Below are 17,323 nucleotides of genomic sequence, written 5' to 3' on the forward strand. Positions count from 1 at the left end.
AGGCCGCGTGCAGCGTAACCTGAGAGCGGAAGCGCGTCACAGACCGGATCGCGATTGACAGGGGCGGACCGCCAATGGATGACCGGGCTCTGGTTCACCCGACCAATAGCGAGCGAGGGGCGGTGCCGCGGGCCCTAGCAAGGGGGAGGGGGGGGAGGTGGTGCCCGTTTCAAGTTTGGTTTCACCGCGCGCGGCTCTTGCTTCCCCCCCCCCCCCCCCACCACCACCACCACCCCGGGTCAGGAAGCCCCCGAGGGTTGCAGCTCAGAGGGAAGTTAGAGCAACACCCCCCACCACCACCACCACCACCACCACCCCCGGGGCGAGGGAGCAATGCTCCTTCCACCCCAGGCCGGAGAGTCCCCCCCTACACACACACAGGGTCCGAGTCCAGGCTCCAGGCCTTGGCTTCCCCCCCGGGATCAATAAGTCCTCACTCCGCTAGAGCTCGGCAGTGGTTTGAGGCACGGACTCCTCGACCATCGGTCTGGGCTGCATTTCGAACCAGATCGTGGATTTCAGAGTGCAACACTCAGCCCGAGCCCAGAGCGCTACACTGCCTCCAAATTGACATCTCACTCAAATGGGAATATCTCTATATCTCTTACTGATGCAGTGGTGGCCACTCCTCCCAAGATCGGGACAGAGGAGAAGCTTTACAGTTTATCTAACTGGTGTGGGAGTTATACTGATACCAGGTTCCTGCATTGGGAAAGTATTCCACTCCCCCCCCAACACTGACATCCCTCATCTTGAGCACAGATAAAATATTCCCTATACTCCTGATAATCCCCTTTGCTTACATCCACATGAAGAGCAAAACGCAACTGGTATATCCATTGTGTAATACAGAACTGGGTAAGTATTGTCCCTCTAGTCTAAAAGGACATGAAACTGTTTTTAGTATAAGTGATCGTGCACAACATTAACATTTGAACAAAGGGAAAAAGTACAATCAGTGCCTCAAGAGGTAGAAGGATATGCCTCCGCTCCCGTTATTGCCAGGAAAGAGTCAGAATTCTAGGTTTCATTTGCGTTTTCTTCACGTTCTTTTCTCCATTCTTCCCGGAAGGGAAGTAAAATATTTCAGTTGTATAACACATAATATGCAGGTCTTGCATTTATGATAGGTATAACTGGTAGTATACACAAGGTAGCTTTGCTGCATGATGCATCTAAATTTACTTGGCTAATGTAAATAAAATGCAGTTTTAAAAAGTGATCGTTCAAAATGTTGCATTTGCCATGAGTTTGTGAAGAAGTACGTCAAATTCTAGGGAATGGAATAAATCTGCAATCTTTAGCTGGATTTCTTACTGAAGGAGTACTATAAGAGAACAGCAACTGCCAAATGAACCTTTATTTGAAGTTAGCAATAAATTCTGCAAGCGCAGTGATTGCAGAGTAGGATAGTTGGATACAAATGAAGAAATCCTTGCATAGCTAAATACACTGTCCCAAAAGCCAAATATCAAACCAGAGCTTTGAAGGGAGCTATGCCAGATCTCGCCCATCATCTGCAATGAAGCACAATGGGCCAGATCAAATTCTGTTCCAAGAGATCTGACAACAAAGCTAGGTATGAGAGGAAATCGTGGAAAGATACTGAGAGCAACTTGTATAACTGGGCTCCTGTTGCAAAATCTAAACAACCAGTTGTGAATAGTTGCCCAAAGATTTTTCTTTGGGTAACTCTTCACTAAAAACGACATGAAACATCTCGAGATGGTCTGACTGCTGAGCACAACACATTTTATTCTCCAGTATGGTTATAAAGCAAAAAGAATAGTGAGGTTCTAATGACACCAATGCAGTATCTTCATAGCATCCTGGCATAAGGAGCAACAGTGATCCTTTTCTTGTTCGCCAACTGTGCTGCAGTGATGGAATCTATTCATTTGCTGACTTGCTGTAGACTTGTATCTTGAACCAGATGCAAAAGTACACACCAGTGAAGTCTAATTTACAGGGTCTCTCCCACTGCTTAAATCACAAGCCTACTTACATGCCAGTTAGATTGAGACTGGACTCATACCTTATATTCACACTTTCTGGAGATACACATTTTCTCTTCATTAACAATTTTGTGGATGTCATTACAATGTTAAGATTTTTCTTCTTGACATCACTGCCCTGTATAGAATGGTTGCCTCATCTGAAAGAGAGGTAGTAATACACAATTTGGTTGTTGCCTGATTATCTTGAGTCCTAAGGAGGCCAAATCAGTAATCATTTTAAGAGTAACTGTGATATGACGGTACTAAGCTCTCCTTTGCTTGGACCCAGATTACTCTAGAGCGAATAAGTGAACTTGGCTGGAAAAGTGGGAAGCTTTCGGAACAACTTGGGGCTACTAGTTACAGTTAGCAACATCATTGTTCTAAAGAAGAAATATAGTATTTTATCAACTCATTCAAATCTCTCAAAGTACTTGGTGATTTTTTTTGAGTTCAGCAACTGCTTTAATATATCAAAAGCAAAATACTGCGGGTGCTGGAAATCTGAAATAAAAACAGAAAAAGCTGGAAATACTCAGCAAGTCAGGCAGCATCTGTGGAGAAAGAAACAGAGTTAATGTTTCAGGTCAAAGACCTTTTGTCAGAAACGATAACTCTTTCTCCACAGATGCTGCCTGACTTAGTGAGTATTTCCAGCATTTTCTGCTTTAATACATGCTGTTTTACATTCATCCATTGATCTAATATTGTGGTCCATTTAGCAGATTGCATCTTTGCCTCCTGAACAAGTACAGTCCAGTTATAAGAACATATGAACAGGAGCAGCCCATTCATCATTCAATTAGATCATGGCTGATCTGTAACTCAGCTCCATTTACTCACCGTAGTTCCATATTAACAATGACAACTTGCATTTATGTACCGCTTTTAACGTAGTAAAACGTCCCGAGGCCTTATCAAACAAAATTTGACACAGAGTCAGAATAAGGAGATATCAGGACAGGTGACCAAAAGCTTGGTTAAAGAGGTAGGTTTTAAGGAGCGTCTTAAAGGAGGAGAGGTAGAGGTGTAGGGAGGGAATTCCAGAGCTTAGGGCCTAGGCAGCTGAAGGCATGGCCGCCAATGGTGGAGTGATTAAAATCGGGGACGTGCAAGAGGCAAGAATTAGAGGAGCGCAGAGATCTCGGACAGTTGTAGGGCTGGTGGAGGTTGCAGAGATAGGGAGGGGCAAGGCCATGGAGGGATTTGAAAACAAGGATGAGAATTTTAAAATCGAGGCGATCCCAGATCGGGAGCCAATGTAGGTTAGCGAGCACTGGGGTGATGGGTGAACAGGGCTTAGTGTCAGTTAGGATACAGACAGCAGAGTTTTAGATGAACTCAAGGTTATGGAGGGTAGAAGATGGGAGGCCAGCCAGAACATTGGAGTCAAGTCTACAGGTAACAAAGGCACAGACGAGGGCTTCAGCAGTAGATGACCTGAGGCAGGGGCAGAAACAAGTGATATTATGGAGGTGGAAGTAGGCAGTCTTGGTGATGGAGAGGATATGTGGTCGGAAGCTCAGCTCAGGGTCAAATAGGATGCCAAGGTTGCGAACGGTCTGGTTCAGCCACAGACAGTGGCCAGGAAGAGGAATGGAGTCAGTGGCTAGGGAATGAAGTTTGCGGTGGGGACCGAAGACAATGGCTTTGGTCTTCCCAATATTTAGTTGGAGTAAATTTTTGATCATCCAGTACTGGATGTCAGACAAGATGTGTGACAATCAGAGACAGTGGAGGGGTCAAATGAGGTGGTGGTGAGGTAGAGCTGGGTGTTGTCAGCATACATGTGAAACCTGATTATGTGTTTTCAGATGATGTCAGCAAGGGGCAGTATGTAGATGAGAAATAGGAGGGGGGCCCCCAAGCATAGATCCATGGAGGACTCCAGAGGTAATGGTATGGGAGCAGGAAGAGAAGCCATTACAGGTGATTCTCTGGCTACAACTGGATAGATAAGAGTGGAACCAGGCAAGGGCAGTCCCACCCAGCTGGACAACGAAGGAGAGCTGTTGGAGGAGAATGGTGCGGTCAACCGCATCAAAGGCTGCAAACAAATCAAGAAGGATGAGGAGAGATAGTTTACCATGGTCAGTCACATAGGATGTTATATGACTTTGATAAGGGCTGTTTCAGTACCGTGGCGGGACGGAAACCTGATTGGAGGGATTCAAACATGGAGTTATGGGAAAAATGGGCACAGATTTGGGAAGCGACAACACGTTCAAGGATTTTTGGAGAGGGAAGTTGGAGATGTGGTGGCAGTTTGCAAGGACAGAGGGGTCAAGGGTAGGTTTTTTTTGGGGGGTGGGAAGATGATGGCAGATTTAAAGGGGAGGGGGATAGGACCGGAGAGGGAACAGTTAACAATATTGGCTAACATGGGGGGCCAGGAAGGAAAGTTGGGTGGTCAGTAGTTTGGTGGAAATAGGGTCAAGGGAGCAGAAGATGGGTCTCATGGTCGAGATGAACTTGTATCCCTCGATACCCTTAAAAATTATAGGCAAATTACAGTAACCATGCTCTTCTGAAGTTGGGGTTTAGGTACGTTGTTGGGGGTAAGGACAATTTTGCTTTACACCTAAATTATATCAGAGCATCAGTTTGCTGTTGACACTGTGTTCCACTTCCAGCAGACATTCCTCACTTTGCTAGGCACAAAAATTAAGGTAACCGCCCGATTTTCCAAATTACTCATGGTTACTCCTTACCTCTGGCCCATGATCCAAAACCAAAGGCCAAGCCTTTCGTAGAGTTTTTAAGTTGAGAATATGGCTATATCCAAGATTGTTCATTTCCTGCATTTTGATTTAGGGAGAAATTTCCCTCCCACCCCTCATTTTCCACTTTTTAATTCCATTGTTGGAGAGCCTGGACAGACTAAAAATCTGTACTGCTCTACTATGACCAGTTTTTTCCTTCTCTCCCTCTGTGATACATTGCCTCAACTTTAATAGTTCCAATGGTATTATAAATTCATCATACATTGATTCATAGCGACTAATCCACCTTCTGCTCTGCAGTGCAGCACTTTACTGCCATTGATGTTTCCATATAGGCGAAGACTGATTTGACACTTAGATCCTTGATGTTCTTTCTTTGCTTTTTGAATTATTAACAAGACAGCTCCCTTTTTCCCGATTGCAGGTTCTAAGGTGTCAGCTTATTAGATTTCAACAGCAACAGCTCAGTGGATAGCTTATCAATATATAATGAGCTACCAGATGTCAGCCTTGGCGCATGGGTAGCACTCTCGCCTCGGAGTCAGAAGGTCATGGTTCAAGCCCCACTCGAAACTTGAGCACATAATCTAGGCTGATACTTGTCTTTCAAATGAGATGTTAAACCAAGGCCCTGTTTGCTCTTTTTCGAAGAAGAGCAGGGAAGTTCTTTTTCCTGGCCTCTATTTATCCTTCAACGTCAATAAACAGGTCATCTGATCATTTATCTCACTTTATGGGACCCTGCTATGTGCAAATTGGCTACACTTCAAAAGTATTTTATTGGTTGTAAAGAGCTTTGGGATGTCCTAAGGTTGTGAAAGGTGCTTTATAAATATAAGTTCTTTCTTTAAACAAGTTAACTTTGACATAGTCATCTCTTATGAGATGCTACAGTGTTGTCACGCTGGATGTGCTGCTATGTGATACAGCACAAGGTAGTGTAGTATTTTCTCCAAAAGCCAGATTCTGTGGATATACAATAGAGGTAAACACTTAGAATTTGCAAGGCAACCAATCTTGCCTTCATAAGAAAGATACTCTGAATACCAATTCACTGTAACAGAGTCCTGTCTTAGAGTTCTCAGTAAGATAAGTGAACAGTGCATTTTGAGAATTGGAAAATGGGACTCCCATCTGTGTGGCCATTCCTCTTAGAGTAAACAAAATGGTGGCAGCTGAAAATGAAGCATTTGTTTGCATTTTACTGCACCTTGTTACTATGATCAAGACTCAATGTATCCAGGGTTAGTTCAAATAATTGTATTCACCCAACAACCATGTTTTTATTTTTTTTTAATGGTTGCTTATAACCACTTGAACAAAAGGAACGCTTTCCCTATAAAATGTTTCAGAAGTTCCAACATCAAATTACAAGAATCAGCAAATACAAATCAGTGAGGCATTCTCTCTACAAAACAATCTTTAAATATTAGAAAAATTCCCAGAAGATCACAGAAGCTAAAAGTAACATGGTACGTATGGGTTACTAGCACAGTTTCACGTGAGTGCAAAAATGCACTCATTTCACCTCTTACAGTACACACGCCCAGTGCCCCTGGCCTTACTGTAAGAACCAGAAAATAAAATGGAAAGTAAAGCTGCAAAATACAAAACGACATTATATACAGATACCGTACATCCTCATTCAAACCCAACACAAGTACGACAAAGTGCCTCTTTCAGTACCCTTTAAAAAGACATCCACCCCGCTCTGAAACTGGGCACAAGCTGAAAGGTATTCAATCATGATCCGGAGTTTAAGCAAAGCTGCAGTCCCAGGGAGGCTCAGTTGCAAGGGGTTTCACTTCTGCTTTTACAGGGAGGGCTCGGGTTTGGTTATAGAGACTTCAAAATCTCATTCTGCCTCTCTTTTACTGAGTGGGGAACTGGGAAATTTATTCACATCGCTTCCTGTACTAGGAAGGGACGGATTTCTTTTCAATCCCTGAATTTGTAATTACTCCTTAATTCTGGTGTGCAAAGAAACTACAAACAGAACATAGTCTCATTATGAGTTATGCAAAAGAAAGTGCTGGGCTTGTGTCTGCAAAAGAGATACTTCAGTACTGTAGTGTTCCAAACCCAAGTGAGCTATGTACAGGACCCGACTTCAGCAGCTCTGTGCAGTCTCTTTTAAAAAAAACTCCGGCAGCACAACCTTTCAACTCTACAATTCAATTCAAAGGAGGATGAAACTGTCCATTAAAACTTCACAATATGCTTTGCATTTGGTTTCATGACCAGAGAGCTACTGTACATTCCATTCAGAAGTGACAAAACAGAATCTGAAAATACAAAAAAACTATTTGCAGTCTCTGCTGCAAGCATTAAACTGCATCTAGAACATCAAGATTAAACTCCCACCAATATAGTGACTCTTCAATCAATCGGATTGATAGACTAAAATGATACAAAATACTTAGGCCTCTCTGCAGTAATGCAGTCACATCCTCCATTAGTTAAACGAAATAAGGAAAGACTACACATGCAGAAAAATAAAGTTTTAAGTAATCAGAGAGAAGTGGGTTGGAAAGACAACGAATTCCTTTGCAATCTTGAAGGGCACTGGGCAACAGGAGCATATTTCTACCCTCCTCCCTTAAAATGAATGAGTAATTGCTTTGGTGCAGACTTCTGAATAACTTTGTTCACATTACTAAGGAGAGATTTAATTCACAAAATACTGAATCCGAAACCTCCCTCTAAAACATCCCTTTGTATTTACAAACTGCAACATCACAAAATACTCTTCACTGAATCAGACCAGGATGTGCTTGTGCACAAAACACTGGCCTTTCCCAGTGTCAGGCCCATCCCTTGCCCATAAATCACCCCCAGTAAAAGACCAGGATAGCCCACTTATGGAAATACTGAAGAATAGATGGCTTCAATATTTGCTACATAACCACCCTGATCTTTCTGTTCTGCTTAAACATGAAACAAATCAGACATACGACCAGAACTGGAAGCAGGTAAACGAGGCAGGATCCTACTTCACTGTGACCATATTAAAAAAAATTAAAAATTCAAAGCTTTTGTGCCTGGCAATGCAAGTATGAATGACCTGATAACCCAAATGCCACCTTTAAATACAGTGAGTGACTTCACTCTCAACACACAAATATTTCTATCTTGTGTGCCTGTATTTTTGATTACATAAAATGTATTCCAAGTCATACCAGAGAATTTGCATGTCAGGTTTTTAAAGAGTTAGCCCTGAATGTCACTCATTAGCACATAGATGGAGGGTAATTTCAGAATGATTTGTAACTGGGATTGTTCCAGTGCAAAAATCACCTATAAATTGTCCATTTGGTCCATTCTTACTTGCATCACTAGTGGTTTTCAATGAGCTGAAAGCAACTCAAGAAAGCCCAGTTAATTAGTTCCATAGAACCGACTGGACAATGATGGCTGGATCACGTCAGATTTTAGCGTGTCTGCTTCTGCCATTTGTCTCTCAAACAGTGCTGGTAGCGGGCATGAGGGCTCTTCGTCAGGCCTCTGAGTTTCCAGTACTGCCTGGAAGATCAAAGCAGAGCACTTCAATCAGAGTCCGAGTCAGAGGACTCTTCGGATGAAGAACTGCTGCTGCTGTCGGATTGGTTTTCATCTTCCTCTTCACCCTCGTCGTCATCTTCCTCCTCTGCATTCTAGGAAGAAAAATCACAGGAATGTTTAATAAGCAAAGGCTATGAGGCACCACACCTTCCATCTGTTATTAAATTGAAGCATCACTAGAAGGGGTGTGGGGAAATCTCCCTGCAAGGAACGGGGCTCACATGGGACAGAGTTTCTAGATTAAAGTTTCTAGGTTAAAAATGAAGCTCATTTATGTGGGGAATCAAGTTGGGGGTCAGAATCTCAAGATGCCAAATCAAAATAAGCCAGATCAAGGCTCGTTTGCCAGTTAAAAAATGGAACTGAGAAGTTAAACATGTACAACCATCACATGACTGTCAAATATACCAGCCATAACCAGGTTTCCCAGCACTCCAAACACTTGCTCCATAATCTCAGCATAAACAGCAGCCTGATTCAAACTGTAGAGAGATTTGTATGGCATAATTTCTGGTCAACAGCCCCAAGAAACGCAAGGATCGTTTAATGTAGGACGATATGGTGACTACATTTCAAAATTTCTTCCTTGGCTGGGCCGTCCTGAGGAAGTGAAAGACTTTATAAATACAAGTTCTTTCTCTTTCTATCTACAGGGAGGGCAGTAAACAGTGACATCAGAATCTGTTAAGTACAACTGGTGTGGGAAATCAAAATGCCAAGTTGTTGCAGGAGAGCGCAATCTTCTCACTTTGACAATGTCTTGATTCATCCAGATACCACAGAACAAGAAACAATTTACAAGTTTGACAGCTCAATTCTAAGGACTGGCAACTCATCAGCAACGCTATATTGTGATGGCATTTTGTTACGTGCCACAAACCCACAAAAATAAAAAATTAATTGGAAGAAGGCGCTTCTGTTCTGAGTTAGAACTGAGGATTGAAAATAAGTAGGATTGTTGACTATAAGTTGGGTTTTTCATACCAGTAACAGTGTTGGAGTAAACTTGTCACCAAGATAATTAAGAAATACAACATTTACATGGAACAATTAGGGGCATTGTGCGTGGCTTCTGGAGACGGATTTTGCACTAGACGTCCAATGCCTGAAATTTAACATTTTCATTCGTATTTAAATCCCTTCATGGCTTTCCCCCTCCCCATCTCTGGTACCACTACAACCCAACACATGAACTCTGCATTCCTCTGACTGCGACCTCTTATGCATCTCCCCTCCCTTTGTTCCACCACTAATAGCAGTGCCTTCAGCCACCTACACCCCATACTCTTCTGATTTCCCCCTCCCCATCCTCCTTAAAACCCATCTCTTTGATCAAGCTTCAGTGCACCCCTCCTAATATCTCCTCCATTGGCTTGGCATAGATTTTTTTTTCTTAAGCGCTCATAAGTGCCTTGGGACTTTTTTCTACATTTAAGGTGCTATGTAAATGCAAGTTGTTGTATGAATGAAGTCTACAAAAAGACATTGCATTATTCTGGAATTAGCTGCTACTCACATTACTTGAACATTTTACTAATGAGACAGCTTCATTCTAAGTGACAAGTTAGGCAACAGGGCAGTGTAGACAGCTCTACACTGCATCTAACTCAGTTTGAAAGTACTTGATGCCACCTCTGGGTCAAAATAGAAAAATAAGTACATTATCTACCTAGTAGAATCTTCCTAATTCTTTGAATGGAAGCATCCTCCACATACTAGAGGTAACAAATCGAAAGGGGAGAGGAGGGAGAACAAAGTATGTAGTCTCAAGGTATTTTGATATGTGACATTAAGTGTTGTTCAGACAACTCTGTGCCTTATAAAAAGGTGGCTCCAATTCTTTAGAAGTTCTTAACAGTTAACATAAATGCTGGAAACTAATATTTCTCCAAGAGAGAGATTAAAAGGCTGATCATCATTCAACAATCCCAGGTTAGTTATATCAGCCTCATCCAGAGTAAAGTTCCCTCAAGTCTGCCCTATTACACTTAACCACAATGTTTGGTTGTGGGGGGGAAATCAGCCTACTTTTGTGCTTTGGAATTAAATGACAAATTTATGCTGAGTTCTGGACACTTATTTTATTGTCTAGGAACTGGGTTTAGTCCAGTCAATTTAATTTCGAGCAGGAGGACCCTTACAGCCAAGAGTGAGGGGACTTTTATACTGGTGTAGGATAGATAAAGCCGAGTCCAAGGGGGAGAAACAGTGTTCTTAATCCATTCAATTCTCCAACAGCACATTTCAAAAGGGGAAAGCAATTTATTTTACCTCATCTCTATCATCGCCCTCTTCCTCACTTTCTTCATCACTGTCTGAACCTGAGGAATCATCAGAATCTGAGGAATTGGCCTTATCTTCATCATCATCCTCCTCTTCATCAGAATCCTCCGTTTCCTGTAGCAACCAGTAACAACTCTAAATATACATACTTACTCAAGAGTTAATTTCTCCTTTAACTACACACTCTGCATAAAATCCTACGTTAAAGACTAAAAGATAAAACATTTGAATATGCAACAATGTTAACTTAATCATTTCTGTCTGGTAGACATCCATGCTCAGACTATGCACAATTTTTATTTCAACTCCAAAGAAAATCACTATGGGAAATGAAACCATTGCTGCAGGCTCTGTACTCGACACGTTACTAGATCACATAGCAGGTTTACAGCTACTGGTACAACTTAAGAGTCAAGACAAAATCATCATTGCCCACTTGTCTATTTTCCTTTCCCCCCCCCCCCCCCCCACAAAAGACAATGTTCCATGTATGCCAGCTGCCTTCCAATAACTTATCCACCTGGATATTAATTTGAGAGACTAGACAATGAGTGTTGGTGGTTACTGGACCATAGGGCATCATAGCTGATGCTGATCCTGTCCTCGCCAGATCTCTTCCCCCGCACCACACACTTTCGCTTTTTCCCCCCAGCAAGCTTCATCAGATAGCAATGAAGAGTGGGAATGCTGTCTGACTTTCCCCATCTCTAGCCCAGCCTAGATATGACGAGGCTAACTGTAGCACCCTTTCTGTTGATTCAACTGATTTGGTGGTAACCCGCAACGGAACGTGACATTTTTCTGGTCCAATTCACCCAGTACCACGGCAAATGGTGCATTTAGCTACCAAGGCATTGGAGAGCCCACCTGTAGAATTTTGTCAAAATTTCCTGCAGTCACTTCTACAGAGCTTGCTCAGTCACTGTCGAGCTGGAAAAGGTTTGGAGTATATAACTATTGCCCTTCACTGGGATGAATGGCCCCAGTGTCACACTCTGATTGGCGGAATGTGACATGTAGTGTTCCCCAGGGAACTGTCTGGGACCCTACCTTTTCACCACATATATGATTTGGATGAAGGAATAGAAAGTTGTACATCCAATTTTACAGATGACATTAAATTAGGAGGCACAGTAAATCGTGTAGATGGGTGCAGGAAGTAACAAAGGGACAGACAGATTAAGTGGGCAAAACTGTGGCAGATAAAGGAGTTCAATTTGCGGAAGTGGGAGGTCATCCACTTTGGATCTAAGACAGATCGAAATATTCTCTTAACGGCGAGACACTAGAAACTGTGGAGGAGCAAAGCGATTTGGGTGCCCAGGTAAACAAAACACTAAAAGCAAGTGCACAGGTTCAAAAATTAATCAAAAATGCTAATGGAATGTTGGCCTTTTTCTCAAGGGGTTGGAATACCTCATTTATGCTTTAGTTGTACAGATCCTTGGTCAGACTCCATCTGGAATACTGCGTTCAGTTTTGGACACAGCACCTCAGGGAGACTATACTGGCCTTGGAGGGGGTACAGTGCAGATTCCCCAGAATGTTAACAGGGTTTAAAGGGTTAAATTATAAAGGCCAGATTGCATAATCTTGGGTTGTATTCCCTTGGAGTTTAGATGGTTAAGGGATGATCTAATTGAGGTTTTTAAAATTATAAAAGGGATTCGGTAGAGTAGACATAGAGAAGCTATTTGCTCTGATGGGGTATCCAGAACAAGGGTGCACAATTTTAAATTTAGAGCTAGGCCATTCAGAGTGAAATCAGGAAGCACCTTTTCCACACAAACAGCAGTGGAAACCTGGAACACTCCCCAAAACTCAATGCTGGGCCAATTGAAATTTTCAAGATCGAGATCAACAGATATTTTATTAAGTAAGGGTATCACAGGATATGGATCAAAGGCGGGTAAAATGGAGTTGAGATACAGATGATTCATGATCTAATTGTATGGCAGAACAGGCTTGAGGGGCTGAATGGTCTACACCCTGTTCCTATATCAATCTGAACAGTTCCTTCAGGCAGCAGTAACGGTCAGTGGTGGTTCAAATTTTAAGTGGGTCAGATGGCTGATACAAGAGAGATAATTTTGCTAAATAACCAGCAAACTTTACAACAACTCTTTCAGGTGAGAGTCAGGTTACTGGTATTCCAAGCTGCATCATAACTGCAACTACTTCTCTCTATACTAATGGCAGTAATTAATCAGGTGATTCCATTTTATGGCACTTGTAACACAAGCACACCCACTGTGGTATTCGACTGAAGCTACTTTCAATGTTCTACGTTTGAATAGTCAGTGAATAGCTTTACAGTAATCTTGAGCCTCATCTCTGTCAGCACTACAAGCCTGCAGAAATGTTCCAAATAGTGGCTAATCAGGTATAAGGGGTGGGAATAGTTTGTGTCACATGCTGCTGGGCACAGGGGTATAAAGCCTTCAGCAGGCACAGGTATTGTGGCCTCTCCACACAGCAATCCCCATCAAATCTCTATGAACAGTAAACTTAATTCATTTAATGCCGGTGAACAGTATGATAGATACCAGGAAAACTGCAAGATGCCTAGTACATTTTGCTTAAGGTGACAGCCCAAGAATTGATGACCAAAACTTTACAAAATGGTTCATCTTGTGGAGCAAACAGACCATCCCACTTTGCCCATTTTGCAACCAACATATCATCTACATCACAGCTTCTGTTTCTATCAATTAGCTCAGGCACAAGAATATTGCAGTATTTTTATCAGATCCAAGGGGCAGTAAAAAGCCCATCATGGAGTTATAACTCTAGAGATACTTACACTTGCATTCTGTACTGGTAATGTGATCTTCATTTTGGGATTTGGATTGGAGGCCTTTGCAGTACTTTTGCGTTTCTGTCAATGACATTACAGCAAGTTCAGGCTTCATCAGAAAAAAAGTTACCTATTAGCATTGTCAATGTTAATCTACCTCCCCCTCCCAGATCATTGCTGCTCTTTATACATCCACCAACAAAACTTCAAATTTCACATTTTCTAGAGATTGCCCTTGGCTCCCTCCCAGATCTAGTCAACATTATTAATCCCTATTGAAGCAACTCAAACCCTAGTCACCACCAATTCAAAAATCAGACTTTGGCCCAAGTATTTTACTTTTAGGTCCTAGGTACATTAACTTAATACAGATTAAGGTAGGATGTTAGCCCACAGGCCATAAGATGGTGTGTTTCAGTGAACAATAGCCAATCAGAAAACAATACTTCAATACATGAAAGAGAAATTAGTGATTACTTAATGAAGATAAATCAATTTGTCCCCACCCCACAAACAATTTTTTTTTTGAAAAACACACCAGTTTTAAACACAAAGCTTGCCAAAATATGGTTGGTTGACTTACATTTGAAGTGTATTCTTTGTACACAGCTCTCTGTTGGGGTGATATGCTCTAAGGAAACAGAGCAATGTCCAGAATCAAATATTGCACTTTTCCAGCTCAAACAAAAAGAAATGGCTCCCAAACCAATTACAATAAGTTATGACTGTGACTAATTAAGACTGTGTAGCCCCATTACCAGACTGTCCCCTTGAAGTAACATGCATCAGTACTGACTTCAATACTAGATGATGGTGATCAGCAAATCCAGATATAAAACCACTGGGCTTTTGATAAAAGTTATGAGGGGGCCAACAAAACTATTTCTCTACTTCTGCTTGCCTGTCTGTCAAAATGAAAGGGCAGTAGAGCTAAACTTTTGAGCTGTAAAGCAAAAGTAAACCAATAAATTCACTTAAGACTAAGATAAGAAATTGGATTAAAAAAACAATACTTAAAAAGGTATGCTGTCAGTCTGGGGCACAGCGTGGGGAGTGGGGGATGCTGAGTGGGTCATCACAGGGATCAGTGATTAGATTCTTGTTTATTCATAAAATGCAAATATCAACTGTAAGCTCATTAAATTTGCAGATGACACTAAAACAGAGTGCAATAGGGAAGGACAATGCAGTTAAGGTTTTGCAGAAAGATTTAGATTGGTCATGCAATTGGGTAGACAAATGGCAAATAAAGTTTATGACTGAGAAATGTAAAGCACTGCATATTGAAAGAATGAACATAAGTGCACAATGAAGGGCACAGATAAACTTTGAAAATTAACTAGAGTGACAGTAGATTCACTACTTTCGATGTTGAGATAGTAAAGCAATTAAAAAGTATGGATATTTAGCCAGAACAGTGGAGTACAAAATCTACAAGAGGTTATGCTCAGGCTTTATTATACACTAGTCATGCGGCATGCAATTTTGGTCACTGAACCTCAGAAGGTACATGCATACTTTGGAAAGGATGCAGAAAACAGTGACACGCAAGAATGATCCCCAAGTGAGGAAAGATTTGAGATGGTGTGGAAAGAGAAGTTGACTGAGGGACAACCTCACTGAGGTACAACAGTATCAAATGGTACAGATAAGATGAACTCAAAATATTACTGGGTTAATAAAGCCAATGGAAGAGAGGACAATTGAAGGCTGGACAAATGAAGACCAACTCACTGTGTGCATGAAGGCTGAGCAAATGAGGGTTATTTAATGTACTATTAACTTCATGATGCATTTTAAGTAGAAACTAACACTGTTCATTTCCTCCTAGTGGCTATTTACCTCTAAAGCCTCCACGAGGCCAAGTGTCCCATTATTCCCCTCCCAAGCAGCCACCTCTATCCCTTTATTTGAAGGGCACAGTGAGTAATTGAATGCGACAGCCAGCCAAACTCAATCCAGTCAGAAGCTCATCCATAGATTTGGGGAAAATACATCCTCAATGGTAGTGTAAAATGTATCCAAACTGGCCAACTACAACCCCCTCCTGCTTTCAGTTGCCGTGCAGACTTTCTTTCTACCTTAAGCCAGGCTTCTAGATTGATTTTGTATTGGCATTGTTGTTCTTCTGCCATCTTCTTGTAACGGTCCTTTTGAGCCTGGCTGACTTTCCGCCATCTTTTCCCAATCTCCACCATCCGGTCCTTCAGATTCAGATGGTTCAGCTCACCGCCTGTGAGAAGTTCCTGGGAAAATTTCTGGTACCCATTCCTGAAATACAGCAATCACCATCTAAAATGGATTTCTGCAGCTTTCAACAGTATTGCAAATGGATTATTTGGTGGACACAACAATGTACCCTGCAATATAATGCACACTGTTTGGCTCAATATTAACATTTCTCAGCCCGAAGTGCCGAGATAAAACTCACCATCGTAATAAGGATAAACATTTTAGGTCCATTTTACTTTAGAAAATTGAAGTATTGTGAATCCCCTTCTCCACAGATCTTCACTCAAACACTGATAAAGCAGCAGCACCTACTGTAGAGCTCATCAGAGCAATCACATACAACAGCATCTCTGCAACGTACTTACATGGCTTTCCAACACTACTCTGTGATTTTATTCAAATCCATCAACATTTAGAACTGAGGTGGTGGAATGGCCAGGGAAGCTTCACAGCAAAAAGGACTCCTCCAAATGGATGCAGGGAAAGAAACTACCAAATCACACCAACCATCAGTGCCTCCAGTAATGCCCTACATGCTAACTGCTTCCTCTAGCTTTATCCTTCACAGCCCACCACAACCCTCCCGTCTGTCGCCCTCTCTGGCTCTATCATGTCAAACTGTCTACTGCTGCCAAATGTCCAACACGAACAATGATCTTTATGAAAAAAAACACAGCACACAATTTATACTTGTAGCTGAGGTAACACAGACATTCGCTAAAAGCTGATAAGTACTGGAGGGTTAAATCTACTTCTCACCCAGTGATTGTGCACATTTTGATAATAAATGGAGGTACCTACATTGGTGCCTTTTTTGGTTCCCCCTCAAATTTCATTTTCTTGGTAGTGTTGGTTGCTGGTGTCCGGATTTCACTTAATTCTTTCTGAAATGGAGACAATATTTATCAAACAGAAGGCATCAGTAATAAAATTAACATTAATTGGCATTTATGCAGTGAAAAGCAGGACACACTGATTTGTTTCAAATCTTTAGGTTATTGCTTAAAAGATTCCCTCTTCCCCTACCACAATATCTGGGTACAGCAAAAGAAATGGTAGAGCAGTGACAATGATACAATTGGCCCCAGCAACCATAGGTAGGGATGTGGAAGGAGGAAAGACAGGAAATATGAACCAAGGGGTTCTGCTCTTGATAGTTATCCAATGACTGCATCTGAAAGTGTGTATCTGAATGTTGGGCAAGAACAGAAATCAGGCTTGGGTGTGATGACCCTTGCAGTCAAATAGCTGTTCTAATCTCTCATCCATTATGGGCATTCCTCATGTGCAAGTCTAGACAGTAGGTCAACAGGATTTCTACCATGGAGACCTTCCTGTAGCGGCCAATCCTAGTCTCACCTGACATCCACACACATGCAGTCAGTAGACGGGTCACTGGACAACTCAGGAGCAAGAATTCTGGCTGTCCCCTCCCACCCCAACCTAGTAACATTCAAGCCAATTCTAGCATCCAAATTCTGTCCTGGGTGAGGTCAATTAATTAAAGCACAGAACAGGGATCAAACTTGCAACGTAACTGGTCTGAATGGCTCAGTGTTGCTGTGTGTGGAGCTTTAACCCTATAAGCAATTAGCAAAAAAAAACTTGCATTTTTGGTCAGTTGTGATCTTCAGAAAAGGTGAGGAATGCCATTGCTGGGGAAGGTACTGAATGTCCACTTGACGCCCATTAAGCACAGCAGCAGAGTAAAGCTCCATCTACTCGGTCAT

General features: G+C 42.0%; 1 protein-coding gene across 10 annotated transcripts in view; it reads right to left on the reverse strand.

Annotated features, from left to right (window-relative positions):
* Positions 1-5,996: 5,996 nt before the first annotated feature.
* Positions 5,997-17,323, reverse strand: part of ubtf (upstream binding transcription factor) — a 56,066-nt gene continuing 44,739 nt past the window's right edge. For all 10 annotated transcript variants that reach the window (XM_067969017.1, XM_067969016.1, XM_067969014.1 and 7 more), the window contains 6 exons: positions 16,395-16,477; positions 15,443-15,632; positions 13,945-13,992; positions 13,368-13,442; positions 10,553-10,678; positions 5,997-8,373 (listed from right to left, as the gene is read on the reverse strand). In XM_067969017.1, the coding sequence (XP_067825118.1) occupies positions 8,266-8,373; positions 10,553-10,678; positions 13,368-13,442; positions 13,945-13,992; positions 15,443-15,632; positions 16,395-16,477 (630 nt within the window). In that variant the 3' untranslated portion in view covers positions 5,997-8,265. The remainder of the gene's footprint in view (positions 8,374-10,552; positions 10,679-13,367; positions 13,443-13,944; positions 13,993-15,442; positions 15,633-16,394; positions 16,478-17,323) is intronic.

The sequence above is a fragment of the Heptranchias perlo genome, chromosome 30 (assembly GCF_035084215.1).
Source record: "Heptranchias perlo isolate sHepPer1 chromosome 30, sHepPer1.hap1, whole genome shotgun sequence".
NCBI lineage: Eukaryota > Metazoa > Chordata > Chondrichthyes > Hexanchiformes > Hexanchidae > Heptranchias > Heptranchias perlo.